General features: G+C 41.2%; 1 protein-coding gene across 15 annotated transcripts in view; it reads left to right on the forward strand.

The window, feature by feature from the left end:
• Positions 1–17,769, forward strand: part of lrba (LPS-responsive vesicle trafficking, beach and anchor containing) — a 462,623-nt gene that overhangs the window by 111,974 nt on the left and 332,880 nt on the right. For 8 of the 15 annotated variants that reach the window (XM_079552680.1, XM_079552675.1, XM_079552684.1 and 5 more), the window contains exons 37-38: positions 14,284–14,408; positions 14,689–14,703. In XM_079552680.1, coding sequence (XP_079408806.1) covers positions 14,284–14,408; positions 14,689–14,703 — 140 coding nt within the window. The remainder of the gene's footprint in view (positions 1–14,283; positions 14,409–14,688; positions 14,704–17,769) is intronic. The other 7 variants (XM_079552685.1, XM_079552688.1, XM_079552677.1 and 4 more) reach the window with 1 other exon arrangement.

Genomic DNA, 17,769 nt, shown 5'->3' on the forward strand with positions numbered 1-17,769 from the left:
TCGAATATTTCTAACTAGGCTTTGACATCACCTAAATGTGGTCGATGGGTTTTCACCAGCTGAAAGCATCTGGATCTTTTATCATTTGCGATGTTTGATGGCTAAAGGCTAACGGCTATAGGACAAATACATTGCGCAAGGCTAACGAACGCTGCAAGTGGTCGGCTTGCTAACTGTCTGTGAATTTCGAATCAAGTGCCGCTTCTACTTTTCATTTCTGTGAGGAGAACCTAGCTGGAGCTTAATGTGCATGTTTTAGCCTGTTCTGTTATACTCATCTAAATTGTATTGTATATTATATATTTTTTCCTGGTAGCATTTTACAGCACAGTGCTAGCATGGTAGCAGGATGGAAATAGCATGACTTGTCACCATGCCGTTTCATCCTATTACAATGTTTTTTCTTGCTATGAAGTAAAGCATGGCCATTTTTCTTCCATACTGGCTTCATAAGAGTCCTTTTAAAATCCAATAACAAGCCCCCGCAGAGCCAGACTTAACTAGGTGTGAACGAGCCGTGGTCCGGGCCGACCTTGACTCCCCGTCTCCACTCTTGTTTTTCTTTTGGGGCCGCGCTGAAAACGCAGCGCCCTGTCGAGATTTGTCAAAGTGCCCAAGATCAGCTCTGAAAGCTAGAGGTCAGGAGATTATTACAATGGGCCCGTAATGGCGGAATTATGCAACTCCGGTCCAGTGGATGCCCTCATTACCTCGCCGCGCCCGTGATAAATGGCCCTAAATGTGTGTTGTCAAAATCAGAGGAGAAACGCGACGCTTCATCAAAAATACAGATGGTACCACTTCACTTATAGCTGCGAGAGCCGTATATGCAATTCATTATGTCACTGATAATATTTATAAGGGTGAGCGCGGAGCTGGCCCCCGACCGCAATAATTCAGAAGATAACGTTTTATAATAGAATTTATGACGGACTCAAAGTGTTATGGTTACAAATGCAGTTGTAAACCGTTTCTTTACCATTTATAGATAAAGCAGAGCGACTGTAGTGGCCTAATGTTTGAGAGTGATGTTTTTAGAATACATTTGCTTAGAGTTCGCTGAGATATTTGTGCACTTTAAATATTTAGCATGTGATGTATCGTGCTACTGTAAACAAGCGGCCGTGTCTTGACTCTTCATATCTGTAGCATTTCAAGAGGGATTTGAATCACTGAGCATCTTACTCACCATATCTAAATTTGACTCACTATTTCTGCATCAGGCAGTGGCTTCATTTACATAGAGGCCACCAATCTGATCATAATCTGAGTTCTGGAGTTCTCAGATTATTGCTGTTGCGTGTAAAGCATAATCTGATATACATGATCTGAATATTCATATAATCTGATTTCTTTCCCATCTTTCTTTCCTAAACTAACCAGGAAAATACAGCAAAGAGGCCAAACATGCTACAAAGACAAAGATTAAAAGATGTTATGAAAAGAGTGAAAGTATTTTGGATTGAATTAGAAATTAAAAAAACACAAAAGTTGATCCATGAACTAAATTCTGTTCTGTCTCTTCTGTTCAGTGTGGTTCCAATGGTCAAGTGGTTAAGGTGCTGCGCATATACAGAATATGTATTTATTTGAAAAGGAGGGACAATACATATTAATGAACATTTTTACAAATGTAAATATGACAGATTATAGCCTTAGGCTAATTTCCATCTGCAGACCCCCTGGCAGGTTGATGTTACACACAAGTTAGTAAAAACATACAGAGACACTATATACAGACTATGTACAGAGAGACAGGAATGAGAACAGTGATCACATCATGTTAAAACAAATAACAATAACAAGAGAGGACAACAGAGGAGAATATCGAAAATAGTAAATGCATCGACTGTATTGCACAAACCTCAATAATGCACATGCCCTGACAGACCTGATATTGCACTGACCCATGTTGCACCATTCTGTATTGCACTGACCCATATTGCACCGAATATTCCTCCATCCTCAGTGTTGCGAGTTCGAGTCTCAGGTTTAATTATTACTGTTTAAATCATAGCTCCTTTTCTTCACCCGCACATTTTTAATAGAAGTTGAAGCCCAGACCTTTGAGTTACTAAACCTGTGCTGTATCCACTATAAGCATCAAGCACAAGACACTAATGCCACATGGAGCACTTTGACTCCAAGTCCAAATATGGAGGCGCAGTCATTCTCCACCTGGTTCTGTTGGGGGCCTGATTGAAGGAAGGGGCGGAGAGATATTTCAGTTTGGCCTAAAATCCAAATCTGCATCGTAGAACCTGGAGTTTTGTATTCTCTGATTTATGTAGAGAATGTAAACGCATCATATCTGACTATTGGGTCGTCTGATTTCTTCAGTTATCTGATATTTCTGACCATGTAAACGTAGCCAGTGAGTGAATGATGCTTAAGTGTCTAGAAAAATTGAAACCAATGCATTCTTATTGTTCTGATTTTTACTGGTCCGACCTTTTCTAACTGTTTATTTTCTGCCCACCTATTGGAGAATTGACTCATAACTTCAAATCATAACAGCGCTGCCCATGAAGTGACTTCCTGTTTCATTCCAGCACACCAAAATAAAAGCACACAGCTTGTCTTATTGATTAGTTCAGCAGGTGCTTGCAACATTGCAAGAATATAATTAAATACTCACATTTGAAGTGTTTTATCTGTTAATGGTTAGGAAGAAAGAAAGTTGAACTAATGAACTGCTGAACCGATGAATAATAAGATGGTGCTTTTATTTTGTGTGCTGGATCGAAACAGGAAGTCACTTCTTGGGCTGTGTTGTTATGATTTGAAGTCATGCACAGAATCGATTGATCTGGGCCATCTGAGCAAGACGCTTCACACATGCCCACTTCAGACTGCAGAATACTATAGTGCAGGTAGACCATCAGACATTTAAAAAAAGGAAGGAAGCTAAATGAGTCGTAACAGATTCCCAGCTTGTTGTTGAATCTTGGCGTCCTTGAGTCTTTGAGCAAGACTCTTAGCCCCTCTTTTGTCTCCACTATACTATGTGTGCACTGGTATGCCAGTCTGTGTTTGTTATTAGACTAAATGGTTCCTGCTTGTGAAACGAGTGCCCAAAGAGGCCGAAAATCTCTATAATTGTGACACAATGAAACAATATCTGCATAATTGATAAGCAAATGTAAAATACAATGATGAAGTTCATATCCCTGCCGTGTTGTTTGATAACAACGTGACGCTTCTAAATGGCTCGCCTGTTTGATAGCGGATTTACAGTCTGAGTGTAATTGCCGCTAATTGGAGGCTGCTCGCTAAGGCGCTGGTAATTAGGACCCGATTTGCATGATATCATTTAAAGCTGCAATGCATTGTGGGGAGTCTGAACCCAGGGGACTGCTTTGATCCATTCTAGAAGCAGTGCAGCGCTGCAGTGTCTCGTCTGATGCTGCCGTGAAAGCTGCTGGATAAATTGGAGTTAATTGGGAGGAGTGGTGGTGTTTATGTCTTGTCTTTTAAGGCCTCTCGTGCTTTTGGAACAGCTCAAGTGGAAAACAAGTCAAACCTTTTAGTTCAACTGTCAGTATGCATTTTATTGGTGACTTACTTTTTTTTTTGCTTCTTTTTATCCATATCTGTTTATTGACGTTATGTTTTTCTGCTGTGAGAAAATAGAATGAAAGAAGGGAAATATAAATATGTCCCTTCTTTTTCATAAGGATGGATCAATTATTTAGCAAAAGTTGAATAAGTAAGGATTAAACAACGAGGAGCCGTGCATTCGACGGTTATAATGCACGACGCGGAGTCAAGAACACCACGACGCGCAGCGGTGTTACTCCGCGAAGTGCATTATAACCGTCGAATGCACGGCTCCGAGTTGTTTAATCCGCTTATACCATGGTCCCACAAACGTAACATTTATAATAAGTATTTGTTTCATTTACTAAACTCACTAAATATGCCAGACCACCGGGACTATTTTATGCGGGTTATTAGCCGGTCACTGAAGGCTCGTCTCAGAGCGAGTCATTCTCCGCAGCGATTAGGCTAAGGATCTCAGTCAGGCGCAACGAAACAACATAAGCACACGCTGCATCGCCAGAATCACAACACAACAGGACTAACCCGGCACTTTTCCGTGGAAGTAAACACCGATGTGCGGCACTCATGGGCAGGAGTTATTTCACTTTTACGCTGTTTAACCTGAAGCTAGCTAGCTAGCTCAACCAGCTCAACTGTTTATGGAAACAGCTGCGGTGGAGTCCGCTCACACCCGGGCCCCACGAACTGAAACTTTTATGATTGACTTTACTAATCCAGACAAATATGTTTAAATGCAGGATCATTTTATGTACGCCTGAAAATCATGAATAGTGCCTTAACCGTTTTCAATAGAAATGGAAAGCTCATATTTTATTAACAGTTGGCTAACCTAGCTGCTCACTCTCATATTTCCCATTTATCAATCATTTTGTTTTGGCCAAAAACGTTGAAATTAAACAAAATCCATCTCATACGTTCCTGTCAGTCACTAATTACGTGTTTATCTGATTCAGCTGTGTCATGCGTTGCTATGGCGATGCCCATAGCGGAGTGATATCCCAGTGATTTAACTACCGGACTACGTGTGCGGTTATACGAAAATAATGCACGCTTGTTAGCCCCCACCAGCCAATCAGAATCGAGTATTCACCCAGACCATGGTATAATAGGCTCTAGTATGTAGGTGTACGTGTGACTTCTGAGTGCGATCTTTCCCAATAAGGATTAGAGATCCTTATAAATCACGGAATAGTTCTGTGTTTGTTGAGGTAGGACTTTTTTTTTTTTATCTCAGAGCTAATGGCTAATTTAAAAAAACAACTCCACAAAAATCAAAATCAAACGACACAAATAAAAACAGCTAAGAAGTATTTATACTAAGGATGGGTCGATCATTCTTTGAGCAGCTCGTTCAAAATGTTGACGCTATTTTTATTTGTATTTATAGTTAGCCGTTAGCTTCAAGACAAAGGAAGTTTCCTCCAGTGAATTCTTTGCTTCTGACACAATGTTTTTAACACGATGCTGTGACTGTCCATCAGTAACTCAGTGCCTGCCATGTAATCTTGAGCTATTTGTTTGTTTTTTTGGACAAAACGCTGCTACTAACTCATAGGGAAATAATACTGTATATGTAATATTATATTTGTTCTGTCAGGTATTGTAATTACATTTGCCGATTAGTAAGGGAACACAGAAACATATTATTCGGTAACACTTTATTTTACACTACCCTTGATACATTGTACCTGCCACATTACAAGTACAATGTAATGTCAAGTGTAGTAATGTGTAATAACTTGTACCTATGTAGTACATACACAATGGAATAATGTGTATCAATATTTTGGTGGTACATAATGTAATAAGACATGAGACCCAAACTCTAGCCCTACATTATGTACCTCCGAAGTACTAATACACATTATTCCATTGTGTATGTAGTGCATAGGTACAAGTTATTACACATTGTTACAGAGCACATTACAATGTATCAAAGTAGTGTGAAATAAAGTGCTATCTAGTCTAAACTATATTACAAGAATCACATGCATTTCAGAAGGGTTTAAAGAGGTTGGCAAGTTTTACAAATATTGTGACCCGGTGCTCTTCAGAGAACACTGTACCACTTAAATAATTGATGCTCAGTTAATACAATCCTTCAAATTGCAGGTTTGGTCATATTGCTGACCTGAACTTAAAGTCCTTTAGTACAAGGGTGCTTTCCTTGTAGATCAGATTGAATGATGAAAAGTGTCCCGATGCTAAACATAATGTAGATAAAAATCCCCTTCAGAATGAAATTGCGGGCCTCACATTAAGTGTGTATTAAAAGCAGACAAATGAAGTGCTGATTGATAATGACCGAAGGTAAAGCGACATCTCGAGCGTTGTTTTGGCGGTGAAGATGGAAGCGTTAGCGTTAGTGACCTCGCCATTACCTCTGGCAAATCTCGTAAACACCATTAAGCGAGCTGAATTAACATACATGTAGATGGCCCGTTGCTCCCTTTCATATCGAGTGGCAGAAAATCACTTGGGCAGGACTTAATCATGCCAGGCCCCTTTTTTAGCACAAGGATGTTTTGGTCCTGGTTGGTTTTAATTTGAGTCTGGAGATACCACAGGAAGCAATCTCTGCCACAGTTTGACAAAGAGCCCGCGCTCCAGCAGTCGTCCGCATGACAAATCCTCCATCTCCTGCCTTCAAAACACATGGTTTATGCAAATGAAAGCAAAATGATCCCGGGGATGGCGGCAATGTTTGAGCAATTTGGAGGTCGCCAATAGGGCCTGGCATAGTATGAAATAAGGAAGGGGAGAAATCTCTTCTGCATATGCACCTCTCATTGACTGTACCCAAATTAATTTAGCAGAAAGGTCGAATGAATGAGTGCGCCGAAGTGCCGCCGCTTGTGGTGATATATGAACGCATCTCAGCGCCGCCAGTCGTGTTTGTGCGCTCGCTCTGCTAAAGGTCACGTTTCTATCATTTACATAATACACCTGCACAAAACAGCAATATTTCTGCACTTTGGCAGATAAAGCCTGGGTGAATTCGGCAATGGACTCTCCTAAATCAAACCGCAATCTACATGTAGGCCCCGGTCTCAAGTGACGTTATGAGAAAGTGTGGCGACTCCGGTGGATGTATCAAAACATGTGTGTATGAGAAAATTATATATGCATTACATATGAAGCTATGTTTCCCCAAAATGGCATGGACACAGATTAAATGCCATAGATGTCAGTCAGTGGCTGAAGCGTTATTTCAAAGGGAACATGAACATACATGCTGTTTGGTGCTCTCCTTTTGAGTGGAGACCCCAACTAAAATCAGGTCATTCTGTGAGTAATTCGTACATGGTAACAAATGAATGATATTTAACCTTAAAGTTGGTTTAGTAGGTTGATTTGCCAAAGAATTACCCCATCATGTTTTTCTTTGAGCTATAAAACAACGCCAAGTATTAACACAACCTTCTGCATATTAGCTATGTATTTAAGTCATTACCTTTCTGTGGCTCCTGCAGTGTGGAAACCTCAAACAGACTACTTCTATTAGCTGTAGTTTTAGTTTTAGTTCTTACTTTAGACTGAAAATCATAGTTGTGCGTTTACTCAAAAACTATTATAACAAGGATTTGATGTTGTTCCTCAAACAAAAGGACGTTCATTACTTGCAAAACACAAAGTTTAGGCACCTGCGGCTTGCAAAGAGCGCTGATGATGATCCAATCATTAAGGGAATGTTGATGAATGAATAACAAATAAATTAAAACGCAAATGTTAGCACGATATGTTGTGATTAAAATCTCTCAGCCCTACTTTATAGTTAAAGCAATACTAAGTAACTTGTTTACCTTAATAAATCGTTTCCGTAGTCCCTCTGGGGATAGTATAAGTGTTGATGGGATGATTGGGGGGTCTTTCATCTCCCCCGGGTGTCTCTGGCCAGAAAACCACAATTGCAACTTCAGTGCCACCGGACCGGAGCAACCAATACACACTAATAGAATCACGAAGAAGAAGCTAGCAGGCTAACGGGCAAAGCTAACTGCGGGCTAGCGCCACCTAAACCGTATTTACTGCCAAGTTTGAGTGAAAACAATTATCTCCATTGTGTAATTGGATGTACAATATCCCTCTCTTCCCTTGTCTTTTCTGTCAGCGTAGTATTTACTCTAGTAGTATTTCTTAACTTAATAAGTTAAGAAACTTGCTGCGACACTAGCAGTTGCGCTTATGGCCTCTAGGGGCATGAATTACTTAGTACTGCTTTAAGAGGTCAAGCGGCCAATAATTGTGTATTTTACAATATCGGCTATCGATATTATGATGCCGATAAAAGCAGATATCTCTGGAACCAAAAGTGATTGAGACTAAGCCTAAGTGAACTGAGAAACATGGCAATAAAAATTGGTTGCAAGTTTGATATATTTCATGTTGCAGACTTTTGCTTATCATTTCAGAGCCATAAGAGACTTCACGTTTTTTGGTTTTGGAATCTGCTGATTTTTGTCTTTAAAACAAGCTCCCTCTGAAGCACCTACTAAATGTAAATGTCCTGAATAAATCAACCCTTTGCCCCTAATACAGCACCCCCTGCTGTCACAGTTTAACACCAACACATTTTACAGTTTAGAAGCTTCATACACAGGATTATAGACGAGACATTTGGGAAAATTGGAAAATACCGGCCCATATCGGTCGACCTCTACTTTATGTAACGCAGCTTATATATATTTCCCATTCTGCATTGTCCGGATTGCAGATTGAGTGCGTCGTCGATCTCCCAGATTCCCGTCATTGGCAGTTTAACAAGCGGCGCACGCTGGCACCGTTTACGATCGGACTAATTACTAATTACACAAGTGGTCGGCTCCCTCCGTGGCACGACGCCCGCCCTTTGTTATTTTAATTGTTGTTATTTTGAAGAATGGCGCGGCTGTAAATCCTGCCAGGGGATGCCCGGGCGAGGATGGATGGGCCCTGAATAATTTATCATCTTTGTGGAAACACTCGGCTGGTGGCACGGCCCGGGTAACATTCCCATTCTCGTTACCGGAGCGGCGGATTGATGATGAGCTATCTTTCATTGTATATGCCCACGTCGTTAAGGCTTCTATTGTGGCCCGTTCAGGAATATGACTGGCAGAGGTGCGCCCCATCAGCCCGTGACTAATTGCTCCAGCCACTGCGCGTCGCCTGATGGATCCCAGCGCATTGAGAGTGTCCCGAATCGGAGCGCGGCTTTGATAATTATTTTCATAGATGAATACGGGCGCGGGCAGGATGATGAAGTGGCCATTTGCGTCCCGAGACTATCGCGCGCAAACACGGAGAGGGGGCTTTGTCGCCACGGAGAAATCTGCTCCGGCACAGACCTCAGTCCCCAGTGGCTGTCCAACTCTCAGCCAAAGGGGGACCTTCAAAGTGCACCCAATTCACTCGTGGTCTTCTTTCAAATAGGGACTGTTTTGTGAGTCTGTTAAATAGTTTTGACAGCAGCTAACTATGTGTGTGTGTGATGACTGTCAGGGCAAGCCAAGTATCATGTTGGATAAAGGCTGTTTTTGATGGGGATTTAAAGGAGAATACATCGGCTGTTTTTGGAAACGGATTCAATTTAAGATGGACTGAACTTGATAGCCTTGATAAACTGGCCAGGCTCGACATTGTGAGTTCACCTTTCAGCTCAGCTAAAAGATACAAATGCTTAAAAAATACAGTAGCTTGTTTCATCATCACCCTAGTTTTCCCTTTTTTGATCATGTCCGGAATAGGGCTGCAAGGTTTATCGACATCGAATCGCAATTAAGGCTTTGACAAGGCAGAGTTTTTTTTCTTCTTCTGTCTCTGGCTTTTGAGTGATGGATGTTCCCCAATCAGAATTGTGGAGCCTCTGATCTCAGGTTCAGATGCAACAGACAAAAGTTTGTCCGAGTTTCCATAAAGCAGATTCTAAAGTGTTTAGATAGGCGCTTTGTTTTTCCATCCCAGACTTATTTTAGTCACGTGGCTGTCCCCCAGTGATACTCAGGGGATTGGTGGAAGCCGAACTCCTCCAGAAGAGAGTGCGATCCACATGAAACCAAATATTTTTGTTTTGTTCTAATGAGGGGCAATTCGAGTCTAATAGTAACATTCCTTCATTCATCATTGTAGAAGTTTATGCATTTTAATGTATTAAATATAAGAATCGCAAATCGAATCGCAATCACAATATTTGTCCGAAAAATCTCAATTAGGATTTTTGTCAAAATCATGCAGCCTTAGATTGGAAGCATTCTGACAGTAGTACGCAATTTGGATGGGAAACAAAATTGGTCTACAGTCTTTTTTTTAGGCTAAAATTAGGCTAGCTTTTTACCATGTTTACAATGCTGTTCTCTCATCAAATCCTGACATGGAGATGTTTTTCGAGCCACTCGCGCACCTTTGAGTAATCTTTTGATCTTCCCCAGTGGCTATTCTTAGCATCGCAGCTCCTTTAAAGCTCCTCCTGAGGTCGTATGTTTCCAGGAAATGCTTTCCTCATTTTTTGATCTCTTGCTAAGCTTAATCCTTTCATCGCAATGAAAAAACACACAAAAAGCTGAGTCAAGAAGTGGAGCTAGAGGAGGGGAAGTGGGAGGGGCTTACGGTGAGATCGTTTGAAAATTGGCGCGTGAAACTACTGGATATTTCATTTCTGCTGTTTAGATTCAAATGGCATTTTCTACCCAGTAAAGTGTAAGATGGTGATAAAGATATGTTTGAGATTAAAGGAATAGGCCACCGTTTTTACATACTAAAATATGTTCTTACCTCACTTTAGTCGAGTTAATATATCCCCGTCTGGTCTTTGTCCGTGCGCTCTGTCACGCAAACGGAGCACATACGCAGCCTCTCCCACATGTCACATAGCTCCGAAAAAGCTCACGATAGAAGCTACCAAGCTCTTCCACGTGTTCCCTATTTAAATAAAGTTACGTGAAGTGTTTTCATGCGAAGTATATTTACACAGAAATGTAACATGTCGATTTTATAAGCAAATAAAAAGGGGGACTATATTGTGAGGCGTAATGATACGAGGAGTAAAACGTCCGCGCAGTAACTCCTAAAGACTTCCCCCGCTCACTTCCGTCAATAACCTTTAGGAGTTACTGCGCGGACGTTTTGCTCCTCGTATCATTACGCCTCACAATATAGTCCCCCTTTTTATTTGCTTATAAAATCGACATGTTACATTTCTGTGTAAATATACTTCGCATGAAAACACTTCACGTAACTTTATTTAAATAGGGAACACGTGGAAGAGCTTGGTAGCTTCTATCGTGAGCTTTTTCGGAGCTATGTGACATGTGGGAGAGGCTGCGTATGTGCTCCGTTTGCGTGACAGAGCGCACGGACAAAGACCAGACGGGGATATATTAACACGTCTAAAGTGAGGTAAGAACATATTTTAGTATGTAAAAACGGTGGCCTATTCCTTTAAAAAAAGCCTTACTTTTCTTAATAATTAATACTGCACACCATACGTCTCTGGTTCAGTTTGTCCAACGAACGATGCTGTTTGGCCAAGAGCAGTTCAAAAGTCACCACTCTGCAGTTGTGTTTACTTCCCGGTGCTAAAGCCGCTCTTCCCTTTTAAAGGTCCCCGTGTGATCGTTGGTGTTTGGGCTAAAGATTTGTGAGGAGCCCCAGGCCATAGCCGCTCCGAAGTCCCTCACATAAAGTATTCTAGAGCCTTCGGAGTAAACCTCAGCCACCTCTCGATAAACATTTCATTTGTTACTGGTGCTTTGAAAGTCTGAAAGTTTATTCAGTGTTGCCACTCGCGAATGTTAATATAATCATTAATATTAACACAAAGCCATTTCGAGCCAGTGGATCAACGTCTTGCAGTATCGAGTAGTTCATTCATCTGTGGTAGTTAAGAATTTTGTCTTCATATTTCAAAAACAAAGCCTTTTTCTGTTTAACGTGTTGAATATGAATAATCACGCTATTCAACAGGTGTCTGCCCATCTTTTTTAAGCATTATTCGAGAAGGCAATATAGGGTTTCAGTCAGCATTACAGTCATGCAACTGTAAAACATGTCAGAATTTAATATATTATATAGACAAATAGGCCCACAAAAACGTGTGATGTGCCTTTGAGTATTGAACTAATGAATATTTTACATAAATTATACAAGAATGTTTTAATTATATCAGTTACAACTTGACAATTGGCAGTGCTCTACAACACGAGCCGCTCATTAAAGGTTTGTGATTTAGTGACCTGCTGTGGAGAAGGCAGATGCAAATGGCAAAAGAAAAGTGGTGAGCGTAGACGTTGATTAATATTGTGGTAATGCTATGCACCCGCCCCCCCTCCCCTGCGCTTGTAACGGGGTCCTCCCTCTCCCAGCAGTCCGCACTCCTGACAAGAGGCGTCCTGCTGGGCTCGAAATGAGGCCCGAATGGAAGCACGCGCCTCAGAAGTCCATTCCATCGGTGCACCTTTACAATGGGGCCGGCTGCAGAGCGCGGGGCAAAAGGTTAGGCTCTGGCAAGCGAGACATAAGGCTTTTTAGACAGACTTGAGTATAGTTAACCAGCTGAAATGTCAGGGGGAGTCAAAGTCAGTCACGCAAATGTAACTTTTTTTCACCTTTTTCATGCTGTGGATGACTATGACAGTCTGTGGTTTCTTTGGATTTTCTCAATCTCTTCTCTGCAGTTCATCGTCTTTGTTTAGTTTAGACTCGGTTTTATTCACATTTTTGTTGTCCCGTTTGAACGCAACCAAGATGAAAATGATTTATAATAATCTATATTGTTCATAGACCTGTATCATATGCTCTTGGACATGGACTGTTTGGACCAAATAGTTGATAATACAACATAGGCATTGGCCAAGAACTCGTGCCACAAGATCACACTTTTTTTTCACTGCGCTGCATCCAATATACTCTTTGTAAACGGCTTGAAGGTACATTATATATTAGTTTGCACTTTCAAATAGATTTGCATTCTGTTAAACTGTTCAGTAAAAGGACATATTTCATCTTTATTATTACAAACTATCAAATCTCGTCAAATCCAATCTAGTACCTCGTCTCGTGGAATGAGTGTTTAGGTTTGGGTTTAGTTCTGTTCTTTATTTTGAGTAGGACCCTGAAAGCTGCATCTTTTCTAATTGAATATGTGGTGTGAAAAGTTGGGGATTCCCTGACCATATCACATAAAACAAACTGTTTGGTATGACTCATTTTGTACAGAAAGGAGACGTAGAGGAAGCTTATGAATATGAATATATACCTAATTTAAAGGCACACTGCGTAACATTTTGGACTATACTGTTGCCTCAACACAAAACATGCTCCTAATGACCAGCTCGACACAGAAAATGCTATTACTGCAGTGGGTAATCAAAGAATGGATTTATATGAGAACCTAACCTGTTTAATTCTCAAATTCTACTGACTTTAGTCTCATCTCCATGGAGACGAGCTGGGGACGTACTCACTCCTTGTAAAGTTACAGTCATGTTTTTGTTTGTACATTTATGAGGTAAATGCTTGTATTTCAATATTATTTATTGGGTAAAATGTTACGCGGTGTTGCTTTAAGTACTATTTGTCAGCATGTTTGTAATGTTTCCTCACTCTGTCTACAATAAACGATGCAAGTTGGTCTTTTAGACTCACTACTGCCACCTCAGGTCATACGTGTAACTGCAAGTTCTATATTAAAGGGGGTATTGTGCAAAATCGACTTTTTCAAGCTTTACATCATGTTATTATGTCATTCCCTCATTAAAAACATGCCTGAAGTGTTGCCTTGGCACATTCACGTATTTTTGAGTAATCTGTAAAAACTCTGATGGCAGCCATTTTAGGGATAGGTTTGCCTGAGTCCTCCTAGGAACGCCCCCACCTCCCGGAGACGCCTCCGAGCTTTCGTCACCAGCCAAGTAACCAACCACTGCTCCTCAGCAGAACCCCCTCCCCACTGATGCCACAGACAGTGTGTGGAGGGGGCGTGTCGAGGTTCTTAAAGACATTCGCTACAGCCATTTTGAGAGAGCAATTTTATACAAGGCAGTTATTCTAATTTACTGCAGTTACAGACCAACAGTAGGTTTCATCATCATTGTAGTGTGCTATAGACTGGTGCTTTGTGATTGAAAAAAGCATAATCGCCCCTCTTTAAGCTCGTGCATGCCGGCACTTTGGACCCGAAGTAACAACTTTTTGAGTGACAGTGCAGGATTTTAGAGGCAGTTGTGGTGAACAGGTCTGGGCTCATTCTACACATTAGGACATGGCTGGAACATGAAGGGGGAGGAAAATACATCATTTTAGCATTTTTAAACTCTGTATGGTCCCTTTAAGTAATATAATGCCATTTTCTACAGCGTCTCTTGATGAAAACCATTTAATTTTGTTTCAACATCGTATCAAGCTAAAGATGACCCATCCATGACAGCTCTACTTTCCTTGCTATTGTCATTATTTCCAATCGTGTAATGGGATAGTCCTGGGGAATATCACCCCAAAACAAGTGTTGACCCTGACGAGGAGATAGTTAGATGGTCGGATCTCTGCTTGTGTTTAAGTGAATGTTTTTCAAAGTCCAATTTCACAGGGAGTAAAAAAAAAAAAAAAAAGTCAGACGAAAAAAGCCCACAAAGCTGTCTTTATGTGCGCCTTAGCTCGGACCTTGCGCTAATGCCGGGCCCGCTATGCTAGCACGCTGGCTGGTAATTGCTAACACATGTGCTGTTACCTCTTGTCTCGCTGCAGCCGGCCGCGGGAGTTCTGGCGCCTGGACTACTGGGAGGACGACTTGAGGAGGAGACGGCGCTTCACCAGGAACCCGCTCGGATCCACGCACTCAGAGGCGACGCTCAAAGCCGCCGCCGAACACGGTCAGTCCCCCAACCACCCCTCAACCGCCCCCCTCCACACCCCACACCAAGTACAAGGCCATAAAAATTAGCCCTGCCGTAGCAGTAAAAAGATTTATGGTACGGCACGACACAGTAAAGTGTATGTGAATTTCACACAGGTAATTTACCCCTCTGGCTTCCATTATGCAAACGCGGGGTAATGGTGTTAGTGCGGCGTTCCCCAAACCCGCTTGTCTTAGGGGAGAAACACGCCGGTACTGAACTCAATTTTTTGTTTGTTTTGTGCATTACATTACAGTGGATGTTAGATGTGGTAAGTCATAAGCCGACCTTTGTTTCTGCTTGTTTTGGATGTATATAAATAGCATTAGCGTTTTCTTTTGTAGTTTGCACAACCACTTATTTATGTGTACTCAGCATTATGTTGTGTTTTGGTTGTTGCTTGCTCGTAGGGAAGGTGGGGTGTTGTGTGAACTTTTTTTTTTTTTACAATAAAGCCGAACAAGTCCTTTAAATTCAATGAAAATACAGTAAAATAAAAATGCAATGCTGCCATGAGCCAATGAAATGGTTTGCAGATACAAGTCAAACCCAAAACAGGGAAAGAGAAGATTCACAAGTATATGAAAATAAATACCAGATTTATACACAGGTAATATATATATCCAGGAATAAACCACTTTGTAATTAGTCCAGTTAGAAATCATTCCTGCCCAGTCTTCTGGCTTTACCCAAATCTATGTTTCTTGGAAAAAGCGTCAAAATAGCAACAAAAATGAGACGTGAACAAGGATGAAAACACAACAAAAAAAGTTACAAAAAAGCCGTCAAAAATATGACAACGCAACAACAATGTACATTTGCAGCCTTAGCTTTCAAATGAGGCGTTATACTGGCCTACAGGCTGTAATCTCTCCATTCAAGAAACGTTTTAAAATTGGGTAATGCCGAACTGGAGAAAAAATGTATTCGGTTAAGGAGGAAACACACATTTGCCTTAAGTGTTGCTCTTTCCCATACCTTTTATAAGAAATATTTTAGCAGGGGATGTAGGAATAGTTCAAAATATTTCATAACCATGGCCTACTGTATCTTTGGGTTGCTAGATCCGATGGCTAAAACCAGTTTTCAGTGGACTTAAGGGACTCTCTGATCTACTTGCTACAAAAAGGGAACATGCCTGTCCCAAGTCCGAGTGTTAGTGCCTAGATATCATATTCATTTAGACACAGTGGCATAGATTACATTATATAATATGTATTGCACATATTATCCCTGCAGTCCATGAATTATTATGAAGCCTAAATGGGATACATTGCTTTAACTTGCAGTAATAAATGGTGTATATCCCTTAGGGTGAGATTGATCATACTAAAACCACAAATCCAGTGGAGTACTCCTGCTAAAGAACACTGTGACATTTTGCTGCTTTAAGACGGAGAGTAAATCAAACATGCGGTTCGGGGGGAAAAGTCTCCCAATAATCTATTACATTTAGCCACAACACTGACCTGTCGCTAAAGCCGCCGCCACATTGATCCTTTGCCTTTCACTCTGTAACTACTCAAATCAATGGCCCACTTTGCTGCGTTGGTTTCTCACACTTCTCCGTAAAGTCAGGTGCAGATTTTCAATAAAGTCCACACGCGCTATAGGAGTCACGTTTCCCTTGTGGAGTCCATTGAAATCCATTGTTTTTGCGCATTTTCTAGCATGCAATTAGCAAAACTTGAAAGCTTGTTTATTGCTGATTGAAAAAACGTTTTCAGTAGTGCTTGCAGAACATGCTCCAGGTTAATATAACAATTTTTTCTCATTATTTTAGCGCATTACTACATAACATAATAGAAAAGATTTTAGAAAAGGTCTGAAAACCAATTATATAGGAGCTTTAAATAGCAGGTGGGACAGGAGTCAATAAGAGGCAGATCTAAAAGCAATATGGGATCCCTCTGAGACTCGTGGCCGGCCCGATAATGGCATCTGGAGACTTAAGGTTGGGGTCCAGCTGCTGCACGGCTCCGCGTCTGACCGGGCTTCCATCTTAATTCAAAAGTCGGCCTGCTTGTTTTCTCTTCAGCCCCGCTCATGACAGAGAACAGACAGCACTTAGGCTCTGTCATGGCTTTCTCCTAACTGCGCTAAATGCGTTTAAGGCATGCTACGAGTCACTTTGCACCGGCTGCTTTTGCGAAGGTTCCCACAGGTGCTCCGCGCGCGCTGGGATTTTGTTGCTCTTTTTCTTCCCACAGTATTGAAATAGATGTCATTTTGTGGGCAATGTTACAGTGGAGTGGAGATGTATTGCTTTCATGATAAGACGACTTTCTTAATACTACTGTTACTTTGTTTTGATTGGTGCTAAAGCTAAGTATAACAGTCAATCACCGGTGGCAAGAAGTTTGGTAACTAATATCATAATCCTTTCATTTTTGGCTATTTTAAGACTACCAGATAATAGGAACCTTAGGGGACATACGTTATTTTCTTTCTGCTTTTTACCATGCCAAGAGCAGTATTTTGCTTACTTTACACACTTTTGAGAAATCCTGTTCACTTGGTCAAAGCGATCCTGTAATATCTGGATTTTGTTGCGCCGTAGAGGGAACACGAAACTGTCCTCCATATTACTCAAGCCCAGAATCCATGCTATGCTTAAGGTGTGTTCATCACTGTGCCATGGATTTGCTTTAGATGCCGTTACCTGGAAGTGAATGCTTGTTTTCACTGCTTTATCATGTGTTATATCCTCTTTTGCCTGCCTTTTCTTTACATAGACATCTTTGAGTCTCAACTGTGCATGACTTGACCACTTTAAAATGATTATAGATCCGATTTAGTTGAGTTAGTTGAGTTAAAATGCACTGGGAATACGACATAGCCACATTTTCTTGGGTTCCCTTGCATTCAAACCATCTCTCATGTTGCATATATTCATCATTGAGCGAACAGGGTTTTTTTTTACCTTTATTTTCAAAGTCAAATGTGGTTAAAAGCAGCCAGCAGTCAGTTGCGGTACCCCTAGAGAGCGCGAGAGAGAAGGTCTAAGCGCTGGACTAAAGTCTGTGAATATATCATTAAAACCACGGCGTGACAGTGAGGGCTGACGGCATACGTTTGCTGATGTAACCTTTCGTCTTGTTTTAGTCGACCCTACATTTGTTGCGGAAGTGCAGCTCAAGATGAGAATGCAGGGCTGGGCTTCGGAGCGGCGCAAAGGTCAGATCTGGCTGTAATTATATTCATCAGACGGAGGCGGGGACACCCTCCCGTACTCACCGAGAAGATGTTTAGTGCAGGGGCGTCTGAATATCCAGCTACCACAGACTTTAATACTTTTTATCATATCTTCCAATAGCGTTTTAGTATCATTCTGTTG

Source organism: Gobius niger, assembly GCF_951799975.1.
Source record: "Gobius niger genome assembly, chromosome: 3".
NCBI classification, from domain to species: domain Eukaryota; kingdom Metazoa; phylum Chordata; class Actinopteri; order Gobiiformes; family Gobiidae; genus Gobius; species Gobius niger.